The 22,712-nt window shown below is 41.5% G+C and overlaps 1 protein-coding gene across 3 annotated transcripts in view; it reads right to left on the reverse strand.

The window, feature by feature from the left end:
* Nucleotides 1-1,092: 1,092 nt before the first annotated feature.
* Nucleotides 1,093-22,712, reverse strand: part of shisa6a (shisa family member 6a) — a 72,959-nt gene continuing 51,339 nt past the window's right edge. The window contains exons 6-9 of one of the 3 annotated variants that reach the window (XM_085783660.1): nucleotides 12,669-12,731; nucleotides 11,695-11,715; nucleotides 9,956-10,084; nucleotides 1,093-3,970 (exon numbers count right to left, since the gene is read on the reverse strand). In XM_085783660.1, coding sequence (XP_085639786.1) covers nucleotides 3,321-3,970; nucleotides 9,956-10,084; nucleotides 11,695-11,715; nucleotides 12,669-12,731 — 863 coding nt within the window. In that variant the 3' untranslated portion in view covers nucleotides 1,093-3,320. The remainder of the gene's footprint in view (nucleotides 3,971-9,955; nucleotides 10,085-11,694; nucleotides 11,716-12,668; nucleotides 12,732-22,712) is intronic. The other 2 variants (XM_085783661.1, XM_085783663.1) reach the window with 2 other exon arrangements.

The following is a 22,712-nucleotide window of genomic DNA, read 5'->3' on the forward strand; positions in this document are numbered from 1 at the left end:
GGAAAAAAACAAAAACTCTCTTCGACTATGAAGGACAAATACAGTCCTAAATGAAAAAGGACAACAAAGCCTTTATGGCAGCAAATGAACCTCACAACATTTTTAAAGAGAGTAAGTGGCTATAGTTATACTGCATGAACAGGAAATATTGCACATAGAGAAAAAGGCTCTTGGGATGACATCATTATTAATTAAGTGAAAACAAGGGGAAGATGTGTGGATTCGTTGAGTGAGGTTTATGGGTACAGAAACTTGTCTGAAGCAGTCTACTAAACAATTAACACCCTCCCTCACCCATAGCTGATGAATGTTACTTTGCAAACAATCTCCTAGAAAAAGAAACAAAATCATATCATATGTACAAAGACAGTAATCTTAGGGGGGAAAAACAACCTCTGATTGACATCATTTAATGCAGACCTGGCATATAAAAGTAAATTAGCACGTCAAGTTAGAGAAATGACTATGTTAAACTCAAGATACATTTGGCCAACTTTCCACATCCCTACATTGTCATACATCATAGTTATTTAAATAAATATTACGACAGTCAACAGAAGAATAACGTGCAACATTACATGAGTGTGTAACAACAAAACCATGTATATTCATATGTAAAGAGACATTGTCTTCCTGCTATTGAAATCAGACAGTTCCAATCACAAATAACATTGTATTCAAGTTATACTATACAGTAGCCTACAACTTGAACGTCTGAAGAATCAGCAGTCCTTGCGTTTTACTTGTACAATAATCAACATATAACTAATGTCATCATTCTTGGCATTATGGGAATCAACAGTGCAAGTCTACATAAATACAGAGTTTTTCATTTTGAAGACCAGCTTTCATTGAAGACCAACTTTTAATCTCAAACAGTTTGACAAAACCACATAACTGTGGTATCAAGGCCCAGCAGTCGGCCCCTTCAGTAGAAGTCTTCATGGGTCTAAAATGTTGGGCACAGTGGGAAGTAAACCAACTTCTTCTTTCCTGTCTCTACTTGACCCTTTACTTTTGACTTATATTTGTGTAATTTGGGGATTTCTTTACTTTGGACTTGATGATGGACTGATTTGTCTGGGGTTGAAATTTGACCTCAGTTGTAATTGTCATTACATGGCACTTGACATGGGATTGATTATCTTGATTTAGGACCTGAGTTGGAATTTGATCTAGTACTCGGTTTACTGAAATTGGAATAATTTGCCATTACTTTGAATGTGATGTGGAACTTGACTAGGAAGTGAATTGTCTTAAATTTGGACGTGATAGAGGACTTTGAACTTTGATGTAGGACTGATTTGGTTGGACTTGTTTTAGGACTTTTTACTTGACCTTGGACTATGTTACCTTAATCTGGGACGTGATTTGAGCCTAAAGTATTTGGGACTTCACTTTGAAAGTAAATTGTCTTATTTTGGATTTGAAATTTTAGTTCTGACATTCAAAATAAAGACTTTGTCAGTAGAACAACTTTCTACCAATTAACTCAAAGTTGAGCTTGAAAAGAGAAGCAAGTCTTCTTGCACTGTCACACTAACTATCAGATTTACATATTATACAAATATTTTTTTTTTGCCAGACTATGATCATAACCCACTGGTATTGTAGCTTAATGGCTTCAAAAGGACTCCCTGCCTTTTGAATCCATTTGCACATATAGACCCAAGACTTACAGCCTTGTGATGAGACTCTACCCAACCTGACAAGATGAAATATAATTTGAACTCTGACCAATCTCACCCCAGATTGGATCTGAATTACAAGGAACCAAATGAACCCATGAAGAGTCCAGATCATCTGACTGAACAGCTGAACACAAAACACTGTACACATACTTAAGAGCCCATGAAGCTTAAGCAGAGCTAATTCAGGTCATGTGAACAGGTGAACTGATTTCCAATAAGAGTACAATGTAAATTTTGATTTTTTTTTTTTCATTTTACAGTTCGAGAACCTCCTCAATTGAATTACGTGTTTTTGAGGTATATGTACTGCATCATCTGTCACTGTACAGGTTTTACTGCTGGTTCTGCTGGTAAATTATAATCAGTAATATTGCACAAAAAGCAAGGACAAGGAGACGCAATAAAAGCGTGATTGTTGCAATTAAGAGCATATGGGATTCCATACAATAAGGCATTGCTTTGATGAAAACATCTGGACAAACAGTTCACAGTTTTAATTAATGCTAATGATTATGATGTCCTCCTTAGTACTGATTGTTTCAATCATCACATCGACACAAAACTACAACTGGACCAACACACTCCTTAGTGACACATAGTAGCGTAGGGAAGGAAGCAGCTGGCCAATCACAAACTGGGACGGGATGGACGGGGGAGGGTCATCACATGGATGGCAAAAGCGAGGGGATGTGTGAACGAAAATGATGCAAATTCAAACAACCAATCAGGCTCCATTTTGCCCATGGATTTACGTCTGTCGAGTGAAGCTGCCAATTGATATTGGTGAAAGGGCGTTCCATACACAATCACTCTATGCTACTAAGCACAGTTAAAAAAAGAAAAAATATATCTCCCTTGTACATATTAGATCCACATATTTCGCAGACATCTGTGGAAATAATATTAATCAGGGATCTTTGCCTTATCTAAAACTAAAATGATTAATTGTGAATCTATTATAGATTCCAGGTGGGAGAAGAAAAAACAAAATAATAGCGCCAAAGGGCCAGCTTCTCTTGTTTTTAATGCTGCTAATATAGCCTATTTACAATCATCTATATTGTATGCAACAAAAATAGCCTCTCTTTTCACTAATAAGCTGATATGTTCTGGCCATTTACCAAAGAAGAAGAGTAAAACCAACCAAAAAGTAAATAAACAAAAACAAGGGAATTCATTAATTGTGCTTTTTAACCCACAAATCCACTTCATCACTGAAATGGGACAATTTTAAGAGGCACCACTTGAAGTGCTTACATCAGTCAATGAGAATCTCTAAAGCTATAACAAGGACTGAAAATACAAATCGTAAATATAGTATATTTATATATTTATAAAGTCGATACAATTCCCTTCCAGTCCGTTGTCCAGTTTTAAAAAATATTTTCTTCATGCTGTCCAATATCTGACATGAAGGATCCCTCTTTGTGTCAGTGCTCAAAGCCCTTATGATGCTCTAAGAGAGAAATGTCTTTGCAAGGGTTGACTCTAGTTACCCCAAAAATCTGGATGACACAGGAAGCTTGTGCTAAAAAGCAGGAAGAGTTTTTTTTTTGTTTGTTAATGCAGGAGGTTGTTTTAACGAGAAGACTGTCCGTGGTGTGTCTCGGGAATCCTTCTACTCTGCGGTTAAACAGTTACCTCGTTCTTACTGGCAGTGCGGTATGTGTGGTGGTGGCCGGGAATATACTGTAGGTGGTCCACTGTGTGTGTTCGTCGGGAGGCAAATGCCTGCCTCTTAGACGTGGTCACGTGGTGGTTGACCGTCAGCGTGTTGTAGGAGTCGTTAGAGGCACTGGGTTGAGAGTGCATCTTGGTCATCTTGTGGCGGTCCATGACAGGCGTGGTTGGCATCAGCATGTCGGCGTGAGACATTGCCCGTGCCATCGCCTTCTCCCGGAACTTGTCGCGCCTCATTGCCGGGGACAGCAGCAAGGGATCCTGGGAGTGGAGCCGGTCCGCCGACAGTAGCTGCTCCTCTGAGAGGTGGCGGCTGCTCCCGTACGCGGCGGCGGCCATGACGCCGTAGGAAGATAAGCCGTAGTCTCCGCGACGCGGCGTCCTGGGAGGAGACAGGACGTGGTCCTGGGACATGGCCCTCTGGACCCGTGGCCGACGCTGGCGCTGCTGGTGCTGCTGATGCTGCTGATGCTGCTGGTGCTGCTGGTGCTGGTGCTGCTGGGGATCTGGGTTCAGCTTCACCATGTGAGTCGGTCCCCGGCCGCCGAAGTCGGGATGATGATGCTTCCTTGTGTAGTACTCATCGATGTCTTTATCACCTGGGAAACGAGAAAACAGATGTGACTTCTGGATTTACCTTGAATGCACATACGTCCTTGGACATTTGTACAATTTTGTTCATGAAATGGGTTATTAAGTACTTCTAGCTGCAAAAAACATCTCTCTCTGAATGAGCATCCTTCTCTGTTTTCCAAACAGCAGCTCAATACCTCTCAATAACAATCAATAACACTGTAATGACGGAGCTCCAGGGACCCATTACACCAAATCTGCAACATGCAAGTTGCAAATTTGCCGCATGAGATCGTTTTTTCTTTCAAATCAAACAAACATACAAACAGATCTTGCAACCCATGCATTAGCATGCAAAAGCCCTGTAGGACTTAAGTATTGCAAATATATCTGCAATATTCAAGCACCAATGATTTGTGGAACTCAATGGAGACATAGTTTGGAATCAGCAAGGTTTTGATCAGATTTTTGGACGTTTTGTTTTTCCCTGAATGTGTTGATGATGTCTGCCCACAAAATATGAAAAAAGGGAGATCTGCAATCCTACTGGTAGTAGGAGTGCTTCTTGCCAACATGTTTTTGTTGGTGTCAAAATGACTCTCCCTTCAGCAAAGCACCATGACCGAGTTTCCAATACGAGTACAAGCTTATTATAATCATGACATTATTGAAGTGTCACTCTCAAATTTAGGTTAATCCTTAACTAGTTTAAATGGGTTGGACCTTAAATGTAAATATTCTGACTGGAGGGAGGAAGAGTTGTTGAAAGGCTCAAGGGAGAGAAATGCTAATGTCTGCACCTTCTGGCTGCTGTTGAGAGGATGATAATGAGTATGAGCACACACAACAGTTGGCGAGTCGGTCCTATTCAGACTGTTTTGAGTTGTTTTGTCCTTTTTCTCCATTAAAAAAAACTCAGACTCTCATCAGTGCAGTTGTCCTTCAGCACAGAGGCCTCATCAGGATGCCACAGTACTCAACAGTTCACGCGCTGCTGGTGCCTGAATGAGCAACCGGTCGTTTGATACTGCTGCCAGAAAGCGGGTCGGTCGGTCTCTCCGCTGCGTGAACACACCTCTAATGTTAAAGTCATTACGGGAGTGGGAATCACCTGTTTTCTGGCAGCTCTGACACACAGGGGGACACTATCACCGAAGCTCTCTGATTAACTGTTGCGGCTGAGGGGTCGTTACCTGTATGGCCATTAATTATTGCCGAACACAGAGGGTGAACGGCCGTTTCAGGGACCATACCACGCTTCACCGACTCACAGAGAAATGCGACGAGGGGGATTACTTGTCTGGATGCTCAGGGAGAGATGTCACGCCTGGATACAGAAGGTCACCTTATTGTCCCACCACGAGGGGTTTCATGTCCACTGTTCTGTGCATTCTTAATGAAGGGAGCTCGACTCTGGCCCGTGGCGATGAGCTCCAGAGTTTTTCCCCGAAGGATCGGTTTAGATATGACATTATGGCAGAAAATGTCAACCAAACTCAACCAGAGGCTACAAGTATAGAGACAATTGACAAGCCCGTGGCCCATAGCTCCATTCATAGGTCAAGCTAAAGCACCCAGTGACTGTGAGAGATCTGGCGTGATTACACACTCAAATGTTAATGTGGGAGGAATTCATTATGTCTCCCTTTGATAGGTAAAAAGCACAATAAATGCACCACTAAAAAGGCAACAATGACGCAGGCGGTTGGGGGGGTCATGTCCTTCTTTTTTCTCCACTGTGCCATTTTCCCAAATGTTTGCAAATGTGTCAAATTAAATGCCTGAGGGCTGGATACTGTTCACATGTACCCAAAGCTGTATTTATTTATGGGACACAACCAGCACATGCTTGATCTGGTTCACAAAGACCTTGGTGGTGTAAATCTTGTAAACCTTGCAAAATTCAGCGTGTGCACTGCCACTCGTTTTTACTACAACATAAAAGCATAACAAGGACAGGGATTGATATGCTTAACAGCCAGGCCGACTAACTCTACTGATGGATCACATTGTATACTTGATTCACTCTGATGAAGCGAAGCTGGCTCTGTTTAAAGCTTATTGCACACTGCTGTATACTGCACATCTGTGGTCAAATTATAAAAAAAAGCGAGCCTTCGGAGACTGCAAGTGGTATACAATGACTCACTGAGAATTTTGTTAAAAAGGCCCAGATGGACCAGTGCCACCGAAATGTTTAGTCAACACTCTCCAATCTGTCTCAAGAAACATCATGTTTAAGTTCATCTGCTGTCTGAATAACTCAGAAAATCAGATTGTTTTGTAACTGATGAACATTGCATTCAGTGCTTAATGTTACACGTCACTGCTCTGGAAACACTGGTATAAGTGTTTTTTAATAAGGGGTTGCTAGACGACCCCTTATCTATCTATCTATCTATCTATCTATCTATCTATCTATCTATCTATCTATCTATCTATCTATCTATCTATCTATCTATCTATCTATCTATCTATCTATCTATCTATCTATCTATCTATCTGATCGTGCTCTAAAAGACTGATGCATCAAATGGTTACCCTCGAAACGTGGCATGGCAGGGCAATGACTACTTTGTGACATCACAAAGTTACAGAAGTCCTGATGGCTTGTTCAAAGGCTCAGTTTCTGAATACAGGCTGTGTGCATTTCTCTTTGGACTCAGCACTTTGATGTTTTCATGGTATTAATATTGAACATGGATGTAATTCATAATAAAGAATGGACATGGAGATCTACTTTTATTCTATATGGGAGCTTTAATTCGCTGCAATACTAATGTCAGTGGAGGTTTTCTCAGCTCCTTGAAATTGGCCAAGTACAAATGCACTTTGTCTTTCTCTAGAGCTGCCACTTGATTTACGTAAGTCCTGCTTTTTATGAGCCTACACATGTTACACTGTTTACACTTTAACTGACTGAAATGATTTAAGAGGGGTGATGCACATTGCTCGATCCCATCTCTGCGGCCCTTTACAATTAACATGATTGCGAGAGGGCTAAAGGGTCCCAAGCATGCAGCAGAGTTACAAACACAGGAAATTGCTAACAGTGGCTAATTAAACCCCAGCTCCCACTCTGCTAGATTAGGTTCAATATAGCCGGTGTATTTATGTGTCAGCTATTGATTGTAGAAGACTGTAATCATATAATGCACTAACACTCTCCAAACTGGTGGAACATGAATTATAAAGTGATCTTTAGAGCGGTGCAGAGCAGGCATGGTGGAATTTAAAGGGAGAAAGCAGCAGCGTCATTATGTTTATGTTTATTCTTTCTTTGTGAGAGGATTAAAAGGTGGCTCATCTGCTCTAAAAGGTGTTTGAATTCCTTTCAAGGTGATTAAGGTGAAAGACAACAGGAAGGTATAAGATTGGTTTCCCCCTCCATCTCAGCTGCCTCCTTGGAGGAGCAGGTTATTTTAGAGCAGCGTCCTCAATCTCCGCCTCGTTGACATCACTGTAGGATGGCACACGCGCACCCGCACATGCACCGATCATTTAAAATTGCAAATAAACCGTACTAATTTAATTCAGTCGTCATCATCTCTCCAGATGGGTTTAATTAAAACAGCAAGTAATTATATTACTTTTAGGCTTGTTTCCAAAGACCTCACTCATGCTTCAACCTACTATTTAATGCCCCCCCCCCCCCCCCCCCCCCCTCCTCCCCCCAAGTGGAAGGGCTTTCTTCAAGAGATGACTTTGCTTGCTTGTTTGACAAATTTTCTGCGGGGCTCCTGTCTCAAATTCGAAAAGCCTCTTTGCAGTTCGCCGTGATTCATCTCTGTGATTTTGTGTGTGTGTGTACAAGGCTCTGGTGAGATAAGAGCAAAGCCTCCAGTCGATAAGGGAGAGAAAAGGCAAACGTATAAAAGACGAATGTTGAATGCGCTGAAAGGAGATTGCACCGATGCATGTTTTCCTATCACCTAAGTGTGCCATTAAAAAAAAAAGAAGAAAAAAAAAGGAGGGGACCAATGGCACTTTTAAAAAAGCTCTCTCCCAGTATGGAATTCCTCTTAAGATTCAAGGACAGTGAGCAACGTATTCACGTGTGTTCGGTGCAACTTCGCAGCAATTTGTTATGCATTGAATTCTTGCAAATACTGTGTTGTTGCTTTGTAGAAAAGGCCACAACTCTAATCCTCTGGACGAATGGCACAGCAGCGTTTTTACTGACATTTTAAAACTAAAAAGACGGTAACACAACATAATACACCTGCAAGCATGCAGCGTGTCTCCACTGTGCTGCTCGAATCAGCCTCCACAACATGACAACACATGTAGCTGCGCGTATTCAAACGCTGTTTACTTGATTCAAACATTTAAAGATTGTCTGAAAACTGAAAAACAGACGGTCTCAAGTGAACGATCTGAAGTGTGAACAGTCGACTAACAATGTTTGGCTTTATAGAAACGCTTTCTCTAGCGGCACCTTAAAGTTTCTGTTTGAACTGCACGTAAAATCCTCCTGAGCTCTTACACACTGATATGATCTGCACACAATAATCAGATTAAATAAATAGAGTTGCATGTATTCACTTACACTGTTGTCCACACATTTATTTTTTCTCTCCATTAAGCCACAAGGCCACTATACAACATCGGGCCTTTTTCCAAAGGACCTTGATTCTGCACATAACATTCATTCTCTACAGCCATCCATCTTCTTTAGTCTTTTTCAGGGATGTTGGTAACCCTATTTATTCTCAATAATTTATAGATTATAAATGGGTTAGGGCTTTCAAACTGGATCATTTTCCAGTCATGATTTCTGGTCTGTTGTATAAAGCTCTCTGTTGTGTAACTTTAAATTTGTTTCCATTGGTCCAGATGAACCAGTAGGTGCAGACATGACGTCCTATAAACTAACAGGACACCCTTGGGTTTGATGACATCATCTTATAAATTGCATCAATGGACCTGAAGAAGAGGATGAAGAAGAAGAAATCACTGATGATGAGCATCAATGATCAATGTGGGGACCGTTACTGTAGGAGAATACGTCAAAACCACTTTTGTTAGGTCTTTGACGTATGACTCCTCATATTTGTGTACTGATCCTGTCTGTGTGTTACTATGGTAACCAGATAATCCTCGCAAATATGGAACCTCGGATAAGGTCAGGGATTTATTAGCAGTTCACAATCGGTATGCGTTTCTTCGCATTCAATTCACACATTGTCCACACATGATTATTTGAGTGTTCAAATAGAGAATCTGTTGTGAACTTGATAAAAACTGGACCTGGAGTAATTAATTCAAATGTCACTGCTGTGTGTGGATTGTAAATGTGTTTTTGTAAGTGACTCTTGTTTAACTACTCCACTCCGACTTCCTGGATACATAAACAAACATCTGGATAAACACACAGAGTATGCATCTAATCTAAAGAACAGGCAGGCATGCACTGGTCATGAGTTTGAAATGGCAGCATCCACGTCACTGCCGAGCTGAAAATGCCATAGCAAAGATAATGAAGTGTAGCATCGCTTGGACATTAAAGCACCATCCTGTTGGCTTATAGAAGGCATTCGGGTGGAAAAAAAATAAAAAAAGAACGACTCTTAATATGTCATTAAGAGACATTAGCAACATGACATGGGCCGCAGATGGAGCCAAATTACACGCCAATTAGATGTCAGTCGATGGGCCGATAGATGAGTCGATGGGAATGAGTATGGAGGCTTTAGCACGTTGTCATGCATTTTAAGGAGTTTATTTCCCTAAAAAGGTGGAAAAAAATTAGAGAACTATCTGCATGATGAGGCACCAAACATCTGGAGATACTTATCATGATGCATGTCTCTGTAATGGACATTCAGACGTTTAATCAGGCTAGACGCGGTGAATGCGGCAACCCTTTTAATGCACAGGGCACAGGGGTGACGTCATTCCCTGCCTTTTTTTTTTTTTTCTTTTTTCTCAATGCATCAGGCAAAACACGGCGACGAAAGGACAAATGAAGGACCACCTACTTAATCTGTGGAGAGAGGAGGAGTATTTACTTAAATCAGACTTGAGGGCCAGCTCGTAGGAGGGCGGCAGATGGCTGAGGTTCTGGAAGGACCTGGACAGAGACAGGTCGTAGGGCTCCGTGGCCGAGGTCAGGATGTTGTTCATCCGCTGGGGTCTTTCTACAGTGGGGGGGTGAGGGAGGGGGACAGAGGAGGAAGCAGTGCAGGGTAGTCAGTACACAGGAGGTGGGGATGAATGGCAGCTTTTAGCACCCTCAGATAGATCTACTGGAGGCCAGCTTTAAGAAGATGTGCCTGAGAAGACCGGTAACGTTTCTGTTCAACCACGTCTGTTTGCAGGGAGCCACTTCACACCATAAAAAGGTGCATTCAAACTAAATTTTGCAAGAAGATGCTGTGGTTCAATAAAGCAAAATAAGTCTCATCAGACTCTTTTTTATTTAGCTACAAACAGCTGATGCATTCAGGGAACAAACTATAGCAGAACCCATTGTGTCAGGAGCTTGGAGACTTTGGGTGTATATAATCATGTGGAAAAGCCAAGTTGACAATTTATTACCACATTCTTAGACAATGTGGTCACTATGACTTGAATGACATTAAGCATTCAAACTTTTTCTGTGTGATTTTATGCAATCGTCATAAAACTTATTCAAATATTTTCATTTATTCAAATTTGTTTTTTTTCTATCCTATGCCACCCAATGCTCTATTTTCAATGTATTCCCATGCCCCTGTAAAGCGCTTTGAATCGCCTAGACTAGAGTCTGAATGGTCCTGTATGAATAAACTTGCCTTGTCTTGCCTTCTGCTCTGCACATTGAATGACCTCTGTGTATGATAATACCCTATACAAATAAATTCACCTTACCTAATTCCCAATATACAGCCTCCGAATAAGAAAAAAACAACATGTCTTTGCTTGGCTGAACTTAAGATTCCTCAAATGATTTTGTCCTTTGCAAACTTTCCAAGAACACCAGCAGTCAAGATGTGGTTTTAAGGAGCAGTGTTTTTTCCTTGAGGCAAACTAGACTTGCTGATTTTTGAAGGGAGTCTGGTCACTTTCACCCCCCGGGCATCTGATGTGATTGTTCGCTGAATGTTGACAAGTTGTAGCGTCAATACGATTTAGTTATCTTTACTGCTGAGGCAGCTGGAGACTGTGTCTGTTGACAGCAAGCTCAAGTATCCTTTCTTCAACGCTTCATTTTGGGATATCAGTGATATGTGTGGCACCGTTAAGGCTCCCTGCGCCGCGTGGAGCTCCCGTGGCTTCGAGAATTTGGGACGCCCAGTCATGGGTCAGGAGGCTCAGTGGGTGGGGAGGGCCGGGATACGGGCAGGGACTCTGGATTTAAAAATAGGGCCGGGCGACTACTGCAGCAAGGAGGACAGGGACACACAACACCGAAGAACATATGGTGTAGAGGGGAGACGATCACTGGGTTGGAAAAAGTGTGTGTGTGTGCGGGTTTGTGGGGAAAGGTAGAGCCAGTTAGAGGAGTGAAGGACGGAGAAATAATGTGCAAAGAAAAGATTTAGAGATTGGACTAAAGGTCATGGATTATAATGCAGCGGCGTGAAGTTTTGTGACTGCAAAAAATACACAAGCGCTTATACAAAAAAAAAAAGAAAATAGAAAGAAAAAGGGAGAATAGAAATGACCCCCACTGTGCAGGTAAACAGTTCTGAACTCTACATGATACATGAATAAGAAAAGATGAAGAAAAATACACATAAACACCATGTGCATGTGTATTACTTACCGTATCTCATTTGTCTGTGGGCTAACAAAGCCAAGTGAGAAAAAAAGGATCAATGACAATCAATGTGCACAGTACGTTTTCAACCAAACCTCCCATTATCGGAGGCTGCCATGGGTTAACACAAAGACCAAAAACCAGCAACTCGTGAATTATGCATCGCACCTACGATCCTCGTCACAAGCTAAATAGACTTCAAAAGCTCCGTTTGAAGAGTTTTATTTGGTGGTGAAAAGGACTTTTGAAACCCATTTTCCTCCCAGTGAAAAGCAAAAAGGCCGTCCTGTTGAAGAGGCAGACGAGCGAAGGCAGGAAGTGAACATCGGCGCTGCGTTAATGGTGGAAAACTTTGTATAATGACTCTTAGTTTTTCAACCTAAAAAAATACAGACACAAAACATCTGCCTGTGCCGATTTCGGAAAATCACAGAGGGGCTTTTTTATATGACAAATAAAGCCTGATTCCCTCTTTAATTACACAGTGTTTCATTTCATTGGCGTCTTGTTTCAGGAGCGTTCAATAATTCCACACAGAAAGCTGCAGCCCTTTTCACACAAAATCACATTTAGAGAAATAGATGGGATGCAATAACAGCAATTGGCTTTTCAATAACTTCAAACTGCACAGATGATCCTCTGATTATCATACACTTTGTTTTCTCTTTGTGCTTTTCATTTTCTCACAAGTCTTCTTTATCAGCTTCTCAGATTTTAATTTCCCTCTGAAAGATACACTATAGTCGTGGAAAATTGGAAATGGTCCACCTCTAGTACGTCGAGGCTCAATTTCATTTAGAGACAAACAATAACGCATATGTTGTTTTAGAAAGTCAAGCCAGGTCATTCACCACAATCAAATCTCACTCAAACTTAGTTCTCGCCCTAGGAAAATGCAACACAATGAGGTCTGCCAACACAGTACACACGCTTTATATGTCATTATTTGATTAAAAGTCTATACAAGTGTGTTTTCTTACCCATTTTGGGTGTGAGGGCGGTCAGGTCCAGGTGGCTGTGCTGATAGTCGTGGTGATGGTTTCCTGGTGTCGGAGAAGAACAGGAAGAGTTAACACGATGGTTTCACCTCACAGGAGGAAAAAAAAAACCTCACACAACAGGTGTAGATATACTTTAGCACACTCTATGTTTAGTCCTTGCCCTTGATATTAAAGGGTCAGTTCACTCAAATCACAAAAGAAAATAGACCTCCCCTCTTTGACCTTTGTGGTATTGTGATACAGGTTTGCCAACAGTTTCCAGAGTCCATACTAGAAATGAAAAGACAGCATTTAGACCAACAAGACAGTCCAAGGGCTCGACCTAACTCTGACTGTGTTGAATTCCAGGTTTGAAGTGTTTTAATTAAACTTAACCTTTGAATGATGAATAGTGTCGTTATGAATTGATCATGATCTTCTTTACTTATTCGTCTTTGATCCAGATGTAATTCAACAACTCTTCCATTGATTGCTATGTGGTGTAAAGGCTCCTTGTCCTTCAAAGATAAATTCCATTGACCTCTGACTTTCCTTTTAGCTGTATCATGAGTTTTTAATTAAATGGCCATAATCAAAGTTTTAACCTTTTCCATTCGTTTGGTTTATATTTCCATTGACCTCAGCTGTATTTTTTGATTATTGCAACATAACCACATCAAACTGAAGGAGTTTGCATGTTAAACATACCTGGCAGACATAGCATTGCCCTTGTGAGCATGTTAGGATTTACACACTGGCTGCATGACGTGTGTGTGGCGGCTGTGGAAGCCGGCCTTTTTTAAGTCGTTACCCATGTTAAATGGGTGAACGCACGTCCTGCATGCTGCATCTCACACCTCCTGGCTGCATTGGATCAATACACACAGGTGTGCAAGCCTCAGCAATTCGACGATGCAACCACCATACACACTCACTGCAGCCTGTGTGTGTGTCGCCAGCTTTAGTCCGGTTTAATGCATCGTCCATTTGTTGATAACGTGTTCCTGTTAAAAACCTCGTCTTGACCTAATAATGCTTACACCTTGTGGATTATCTAGAAGTCACAACCTGGGGAAAAAACTCTGACTCTCTCCCTCTGTTGAACAACAAGCTGCTGTAACACTGCGGCAAATGTCATCGTCATGTTCGGCAGATTATCAGTGTGGCTTTTCCCCTCCACTCCACTCCAGTCAGTGTTTGTGCTGTATTACTAGATATAAGAGCTTTGATTTGTTCAGTGTGTCTCAAGTGGGCAGTAAACTGTCACCGCTCAGTTCTGGGTCTGTGAGTGTTTCTTCCATTTGACAGAATTCACAGTGAAACACCGCTTTGCCCCGAAAAATGATTGATTGCAGCTTCTCTTTTAAAAAGGGAACATGGAACATGGCTGCGGCTGGTGGTGATCCATCTCTGCTGGAAATGACTCATTTGATGTTGCGCTAACGTCGTTACGTGTTGTTTGAGTGGTTAAAAGAACAAAGCAGCATCATCTGAGACCTCAATCACCGAGCAGAAATGGGGAGTTCAAATAATTTTAGAGGGAGGAAATATTGCCTTTATTCAATTACACCTGTTTTTTTCTGAACAGCAGAGCGTACAAAGCACGGATATATGACGGCAGCACCCCATTTGCATTTAAATATATTCATCTATCATCTTGTAAGAGTGCTAAAGACATTAAAAACAGAGCTCTGATAGCTTGAAACAACATATGCGAGCGCTCTAGCTAGCTGTGAACAGATGACTGGGGGGGCGAGGGGGGGTTGTGTTTTGCTTTCAGTAAAGATCAGTCCTGATGTTCCTCTCTCAGCGGGTGGTTGTGGCATTTCTGACAAATGTTGTTTGACTTTTGCTAAATTACTCTGCTATGAACTTGAACTTCAAATTAAATTGCTTTTTGCACCAAATATACAACAGCCCTTCACTATCTAAGTAATTCCATGTTTAGTTTTTTTTTTTTTTCCCCACACACACACAGGAGAGAAAAAAGCAGCTGCCACATGAATTTCACACATTAAAATGTATCTCAAGTGTTTAACCGGGGTTCATAAGTTTATCACCCTGAGAGGATGGGTTTTCCTTGGTTCAGGGCTTACATGTGTGTGATCCAATTATTCCTTTTATGTGAGATATCTGAATGTTATTGCTGCTATTGTGCAGCAGCTCTGACACTAAAAATAATGTCTGCAGTTGTAATTTGTTTTTTTGAGGAGTGTATGCATTTCAAAGAGAAAGGCTGGTCCCCAGCAGCAACACAATGATGTATATACGCAGGCGCGATTCAAGCCGGTGAGCGATCGCACATCACAAAGCAGTCGGAGGGAACACATTCACACCAAATACACTTATATCTGAGGCTGGAGTGGTTTAATTTTGTTTGGCCTGTGGATAACAACGTCATCTGAGCTCAAGTGGAACAGAGGAGCTCCAGCGAGACGCCTGAAAAATCTGATCTGTCCTCAAGTAAACTGTGGCAACATCTCAACAATCTGAGGACCCCAAAAAACACGGTCATGAATCACTTGTTCAGCTCCATGTCGTCAGCTGTTTCTCATTCACGGCAAGAAAAAGAGGAGGAAAAACAAAACAGAGACAAGTTCAACGTACAAATCTGAAGTCACCAGAATCTGATAAAGAAAGAGTTTCTCTCCATTTCACCTGCTGTTAAGACGCTCCAAATCCATCACATGAAGAAAATGTAGCAACATAATACACTAACTGCATAAATGTATGAGCACACCTGAATACTCTCCTCATATTTCAACATATCATTTACAGGCATCAGTCTCCTGCTGGTTTCTGTCTCTGCAACAGATGTTGGAGGGAAAAAATTGGCTGCAGAGATTTTTCTCCCATTAAGCTACAAGAGCTTCAGTGAAGCCCAGAGAAGGCTCACAGTCCAAATTCAGGTGTTCAGCTTTCTGAATTTCCCACCACAAACTGGGAAACACACAGGTCTGTATGGACCTTGGTTTATGCACAGGAACTTTGTCAAAATGACAAAGAGAGAGGGATGAGCTCACAAGAGACAGAAAAAACTATTGTCGAAAGGTGGCAATAAGGTTTTTTTTTTTTTTACCTATTTCGGATTCTGTATTTACACCCACCGCAACAATAACAGTGATTTTAAACATTTTTCACATTAAGATTAATATTAAGATCCCAGAGGCTGGGAAATTACTGTGTTCCAGCAGGAAACAAATAACACACAATGCAAATTGAAAAATAAGAGAAAGAATAATGAGGAAAACATTTTTGAATAAAATACTTGCATGACATAAAGTAATGTACAATGAGTATGGAGAAGTACAAAGAATAAGGAGCAGCATGTGCAAGTGATAAGTGTTAATGCTCATGCTACATACACAGTGTTGAGTTGGACATACTGTACATGTATTTTAATAACGTTAAACAAACAAACGAATGAACTGGCTACAAGTAAATTTGAAGATGCTGAAACAAATTGATGAGTAAAAATGTTAAGTTTCCTGTCTGAGATATACTTTTTACCCATAAACAGTTGATTTACAAGAAACAGACACAGTGAAAAGCTAAATACCCTATTTTCACCTGACATTAAAGCAGAAGTAAGTGATATATTTGTGTTAATATAAGTCTTAAATAGTTATATCTTCCAACAGCAATCACTTACATAGATTGTTTGGACTGAAACACGGGTCTGTCAGTCACTCTGCTCTGCTCTGAGCCGAGGAGAAAACATTTATCGTATCCTACAGTTTTTATCCAATGAGGAGAGAGAACGGCATGCAGGGCTGTGTGTGCAGCCAAGGAACGCCGTGAATGTGGTGACGTAGCGACGAGGACTGTTATGGTGCGTTCAAGGAAACTCGTATTTTTCCGACCGTGAAGTGGTACCAGTTCGATCTGGTACGAGTTCACCGGTCGGAAGTTACGAGTGGCCGTTATAGTGACTTTCACCGGTAAAACAGGTCGGAAAAACACGAGTGGGTTACCTGGAACGCTACAAAGTCGTAAGTTGTGACTTGAAGCTGTAATTTACGATTTCAAAAGCCTGCCTGGAACGCAGCATTAGCGAAAACGACCGGACCACTTACTTCTGCTTTAACTTCATCTTTTACTGATTTGACAGCGTGTTACTCCTTGAAAGTAGAGGTGTTAATGCACCCAAGATGCACTGAGGACAGATTGTGACACCACTCAGCCAAACGAGGCATTGTGATCATATAACACACAAGTGTAAATGTTTTCAAGTTGATAAACCACAGACAACACCATGTGATCGCGAGTGACTTTTAAGATTACGATTCACCACATTTGTACTATTGTTTTTGGTTTATTCTGCATATTCACATTTTTCTCCTCCTAACACTTGATGATGAATAATCTCAATAATAACCTGTGACTCCAGCACTAAACTAAATACTAACGTTACCATCGTGCCGAAGAAGGAAGAAGACGTTAAAAAGGTCACATCTGTTGCTGCTCCAGTCATGTGACCCCAGAAGTGATTGAGAAACATTGTGAATCCACCCGTCACCGACCTCAGCAGCACTATGCAAAGTATGCAGAGGAGAGCATACCTGCTAAGTGTTAATGCATAATGCAGCAGCTCTCGCCGACGGTAAAGCGTGTCACATGGATTGGTCGGAGTAATACAGGCGGCTCTGTCACAAATGAATTGAATGCTTCCAGGTTCCAGCGGGTGGACAGAGGGGATCCCACTGTGACCCAGATCCATTTTAAACGCCTCGCTCTGGGGAAGCTGATGGACAGACGCGGGCTACGGAGAGAGCCCATGCTATGTCATTATGCTGGCAGAGTGTGAAGTACCATGTGGACCTGGTGGGACAGATCACCTCATTTTGCCCTTGTGCATATTATGTGTGATGGAGACGGAGAGTGACACAGAGGGGAGGAGAGAAAGATGTGTGGAGCATGCTGTCGATTAAGTGTCTGCCCCTTCGAACTATCCAAGACTTTAACCTCTAAAGTACCTGTGATGAGCTGCAAACCTCAAATGGAGACAGTTTATACTAGAGCAGCCGCATTAGATCAATTTCCAAATGGATAATCAGAAAGAAATCACACTACTATCAATTTATCATCATCACTTTGAGGTGATACTGCAGCCAAAACATTTTAGTATCAAATTATTTGAATAAGAAGAACTTGATTATTATACATGAAATAGCCTTGCTTATTTTGACTTCTCCAGTGAGCTGTAAATTGGTGCAAAAATCTTTTTAATCAAAGCAAAAAATTGTCCCTGCAATTAATTAAATAACCAGAGATAATAAAAGACGTGCTTGTAAATGAGTCTGTTTAAAAAAACAACACACTATAAACACCAAAGTAATGTTGATTTTTCTGATGCCAATGTTTTTTTGTTTTTTGTTTTTTTTTTACAGTCAAAGGAATACAAAAAGAAAAACCCACTCCAACTCGCACTCTTTCATACAAGCCAAAGTGAGTGTTTGAAGGATACTGTCTTTAAGTTGTGATTGCAATTTTTTATTTCACTTCTTGTCCCTTCTCTTTTTGGAGGACACTATATTTTACCTCATGAAAAAAAAAATCATCCTTTTTCTGGCTGTAGATTTGTGTCAAACATCAAATGGCAAAGTGCTTCAGTGCTGCAGCAGAATAAAAAGTGAATGTATGTTGAAACATGCAGCCGGCGCTTTAATTAATATTGGCTGCTATTCATTTTTGATGTCTTGTTGATGCCACCTCTGCTTTCTGTGCCTCTTAATGGCGTCTCTCTCAGCACACTGGGAATTTAAAAAAGTCACTCTCTCCACTCTGTGCACTCACTTATAGTATTTCTCTCTGCACATGAATGAATTTTAATTCTGCTTACACGTGAACCATCATCACACTCTCAAAGACTAACCCTTTAAAAACTATATCTTTAACCTTCCCTGACAACAACAGTGAATTTTCCATCCCACAAGCTTCAGCTGGGAAACAAACTGTGACTCTGTCCTGTGTGTTTTCAGTGCTGGTCCACACTGACACCGTCTCTGAGCCTTACCCATGCAGTGTCATGAGCGTGACCGACGGCGTCTGGGATGGGAGCACGGCTTCTTGGAGTCTGTGAATTACTAACAAGGATAAGCACAGATTTATCTGATGTCTTCTTCGATATGTCAGAAGTAACATCACACAAAGCTGCCGTTATCCTTGCCGTGGAATATAGGACTCCATGAATCAAGAGGAAAAAACAGCTGGGGTCGGGCCGGGCCAGGCCGGGCGGGGCTGAGGTCTTCAGAGGGAACAAAAGAAAAAGGAAAAAAAAACCTGTGACAAGAATCTGCTGAAGGAAAAACTGATGTTACAATTCACCACAGTCTTGTGCTACAGTGCTGGATGGATGAAGTGTCTCTTGAATGTTTGTCACTCTGCTTTTACTCCTGCCATTTCACCTGCTGTTGAGATTTAACAGCTTCTATTCTTCTGATTTCAGGCTGAACACCTGATGCTCGAAACTTGGCTGCAGGGAGTTTTTCTCTCATTCAGCCACACGAGCATCAGTGAGGTCCAGACTCTGAGTTAACAGCAGAGACTGGAAACATGAAAAAAAAAAAGATCTGCACTGTGAAACTATAGATTTTAAAACACAAACTGAACAAACATTGGCTCAAACATTATAAGGCCGACAGTATGGTGACAAAAATCATAATGCTGACCTACAGTGTGCTTCAACCTTTGGAGCAACGACTTGTGTACGTGTTTGTCACATTTTGACAGTGTCACCATGCACAAGGAAGGTTCATAAGAATTTTTTTCCCCAGGAATGTCCACAGCTGGCACCACTGGAAAGGCAAAGCTCCAATGTACCAGTGAGATCCATCCTGCCTCTATCACATGACTAAAACCAATCTGGATTTAGACTGAGGAAGGCCCCTCTAATTAACACATTGATAAATAAGTGTTAACATTTTTTTTTTTTTTCCATTATCTATGTTCTTATTTTTATTAACCATGTAACATATTGACTTAGATATTTCGTTACTATATAATCATATATCAATGCATTAAAATGAAGAAAAAATGTTGATTCAGGTTCAGATTCATCTCAAATTCAAGATGACCAGCCTGAGTAGGAAGGTTTATCAGATGCTTACACAACACAGTCATGGTGTGGTTTGGTGCAGTATTCATCACAATGCAAAACAACAAAAATTACAAGGTGACCAGCATGATGACGCAGCCTGGAAACATGGAAAACATAGAAAATGTAGCAGGGTTGCGTTGGCAACCAGGCTCTGACCTTGTGAGTAAACATGAGCTCAGGAGAGCTGGGAGCGGGGGGGCGTGACGACAATGATGTCGCCCCCGAGGGGAAGGGAGGCTCAGAGGTGGATGATGGGATGGAGGTGGTGCTGATGAGGGACTCATGGTTGGTTGCCTGAACCCACGGCCTCAGTTCGTTAATGTAACAAGAACATGTGTTTGTACATGTGAGAAACCGAGGCAACAGATTCTTTGCTGGATCATCCAACTTTTTTGTTTTTTTCCCCCCCACAGCATCTGTGTTGACACACCTGCTTCATCAGTGCAAGTGCACTCATTGAAATGCACTGCCAACACTGAGCTAATGTGGCATTCACGTCACATCAAGCAGCTGAGTTTGAAAAACTGTTCGTGTCAGATTATGACTTTTGAATCCAGCCACCGTCTGCATTTAAAATCCAATCCAATATCAACACCAGTACAATTCATTTGGGTCTGTTTTAATGTGGTGATGATGCTCTACAATTACACAACACAACAACAGGAGCAGATATGGATGTTTATCTGCAGCTACAATGTAGCACTGGGGCTAACCATTTTGGCTAGCCGTTATCCAGATGATACATTCATCCCAAACAGTGCACACAACGCAAACACTCCCAAGTCAGAATAAGAGTGATTTTCATGCAGGTCCAACATCAGCTCCAGTTGGAGGTCACTAATGCTCTTGTGTCCTGTCAGCAAATCCCAGAAGCCAGTTTTCAAACTCCAAACAGAGGAGAGTCTGTGCACTTTACATCTCCAACAATCTCACATTGGCTGGAACTTTCTGAAACTTTCTGGATACTCGCATACATGAACATACAGTGAACCAATACACTGAAAAATTGAAAATGCTGCGTGCGACGTTGGAGATTTAATCGCTCCAGGAACTAATTAAAGAAAACGTTTTGGCTGCTTTTCTGTCCGTTGAACGTGTAGCTATGGAAAGCCAAGACAGAACGCCTCACGCTGGAAATAGTTTAATGATGAAACTTTGATGGTTCGAAGCTACAAAAGTAGAATTTAATAAGGCTCATGGCTCAAACTGTAGGCATAATATGGCAGAAGTAATTAAGAAAAAACGCACTGAGCGTTAAGACTTTCTCCTAATGTTTGGTGCAAAATGAAGGCGACAGAGGATTCCAAATGAATTATCCACTTCGTTATTTTTCATAATTATGCTCCAGGTTTTTCCGTAATTATCATGGTAGTTTGTTACGAGGCAAAGTGTTGGTGAGCAGGTTGATGAAACGATTAAGAGGCAGAGAAAAATGCAGGATGGCAAATTACCACAGAGATCTTTTAATGACTTTGCAATTACAAGCCCGAGTTGGGCTGATTGTTGGTGTTTAGCAGAGAGCGGCATACGTGACATCAGATCTAAACGCTCACAACGTTCGCTCCAGTTCTGGGAAAGACTTTACAGTCGGCTAATTTGGGTTCATGCGAGTTCAGTCTTTGATCAGTCACGCGTCATGTAAAATTCATGGCGAACTAGAAATCCACCCCGAACAAATGACTGAAGAAGAGTCATTGTTTGGCTTCTGTCGTCTCCCCCAGCACCTCAGAAATAGAAGGAAGAAGACTTGTGTGTTTAATTGTGTATTTGTGGCTCTTTCTGCCTCCTTAAAAGGAACAGGGACAGGAGAACTGAGACAATCGGCTCGGCATTACACATGACGACTTCCCACCTGGGGCCCCTGAAGCCAAGGATCTTTGTTTCTGCCGTATTGATTAGGGATTGTGTGTCTCAGCTCCCGGGCGCGTCATGCTCTCCCGACATGCTTTTTCCAGTCAAGAGCAGGCACAGTCTTTTGTTTCCAACCCCCCCTCCCCTCAGGCTGACCTTGTGACTTCTTAACAGGAATGAGAAATACCAGCAGACAAACTCCTGAGCTCTCCAGAGCCTGCAGGCCAAAGAAACAGTGATAAATGATCGCGGGGGGACAGAGGAGAGAAAACAAAGCTGCGCTTCTGAAATTCACTCTCTGTAAACTCTCCATCTTGGTCGGAGCTGTAGTTACCAGTGGAAACGCTGAGGTCACACTGAAAAAACTAATCTACCTACGGGTACGAATGAACGTGCCGACCTATAATTTCTAATTTGTTGGTTTTTAGTGACTCCAGGGAGCTCAGTCTGAACCTGCTGGACATTTGGATCATCTCTGAGCTGATTCAACTGTTGTTGTTTTGTGGTAAACTCTGTGTACTTTGTGTTTTTTGGACTTGGACTTTGGACTCAGAGAACGCCATGTTGCTTTTAGTAAGGTCATTAAAGGGATTTTTCAAAATTCACTCATTGCCATAATCCCTAGTCTTTGCGGTAGGTTTGTTACCTTTACTTGTCAGTGCAAGCTGTTTAGAGACTGGTCGGGCAGAGATGCAAACTGCTCAGCTAACGGCACAGAGGTTTTATGGTATTTTCGGGCTTTCCCTCAAAACTCATCAAATAAACAATCCAACAACTCCAAAACGCTCTCGTGGACAAGTTGTGACCTGCACATTCACCACGCTATGAGATAATAACGGAACGTTACGAGACGGAGTTGTTTTCGAGGCAAATGCAAAGCCAGTCCAAAGTCCAAAGAGACTCCTTGCCGAAAAACGACTGCCCCAACGCGCATCGGCGGCTATTTACTGTACCCATGCGTTTGCCTCAAAAACAATGAATGAAAAAGAAAAATACTAGATATTGTGGGGAAAATTACTTTTCATACGTCAAGTTGCAAAAGAATTTCATGTAGAATTAAAAAAGATATTTGTTTACAGTCAAAGAAAAGACAA

Source organism: Trachurus japonicus, chromosome 8, assembly GCF_045865225.1.
Source record: "Trachurus japonicus isolate A0001 chromosome 8, Traja_1.0".
Lineage (NCBI taxonomy): Eukaryota > Metazoa > Chordata > Actinopteri > Carangiformes > Carangidae > Trachurus > Trachurus japonicus.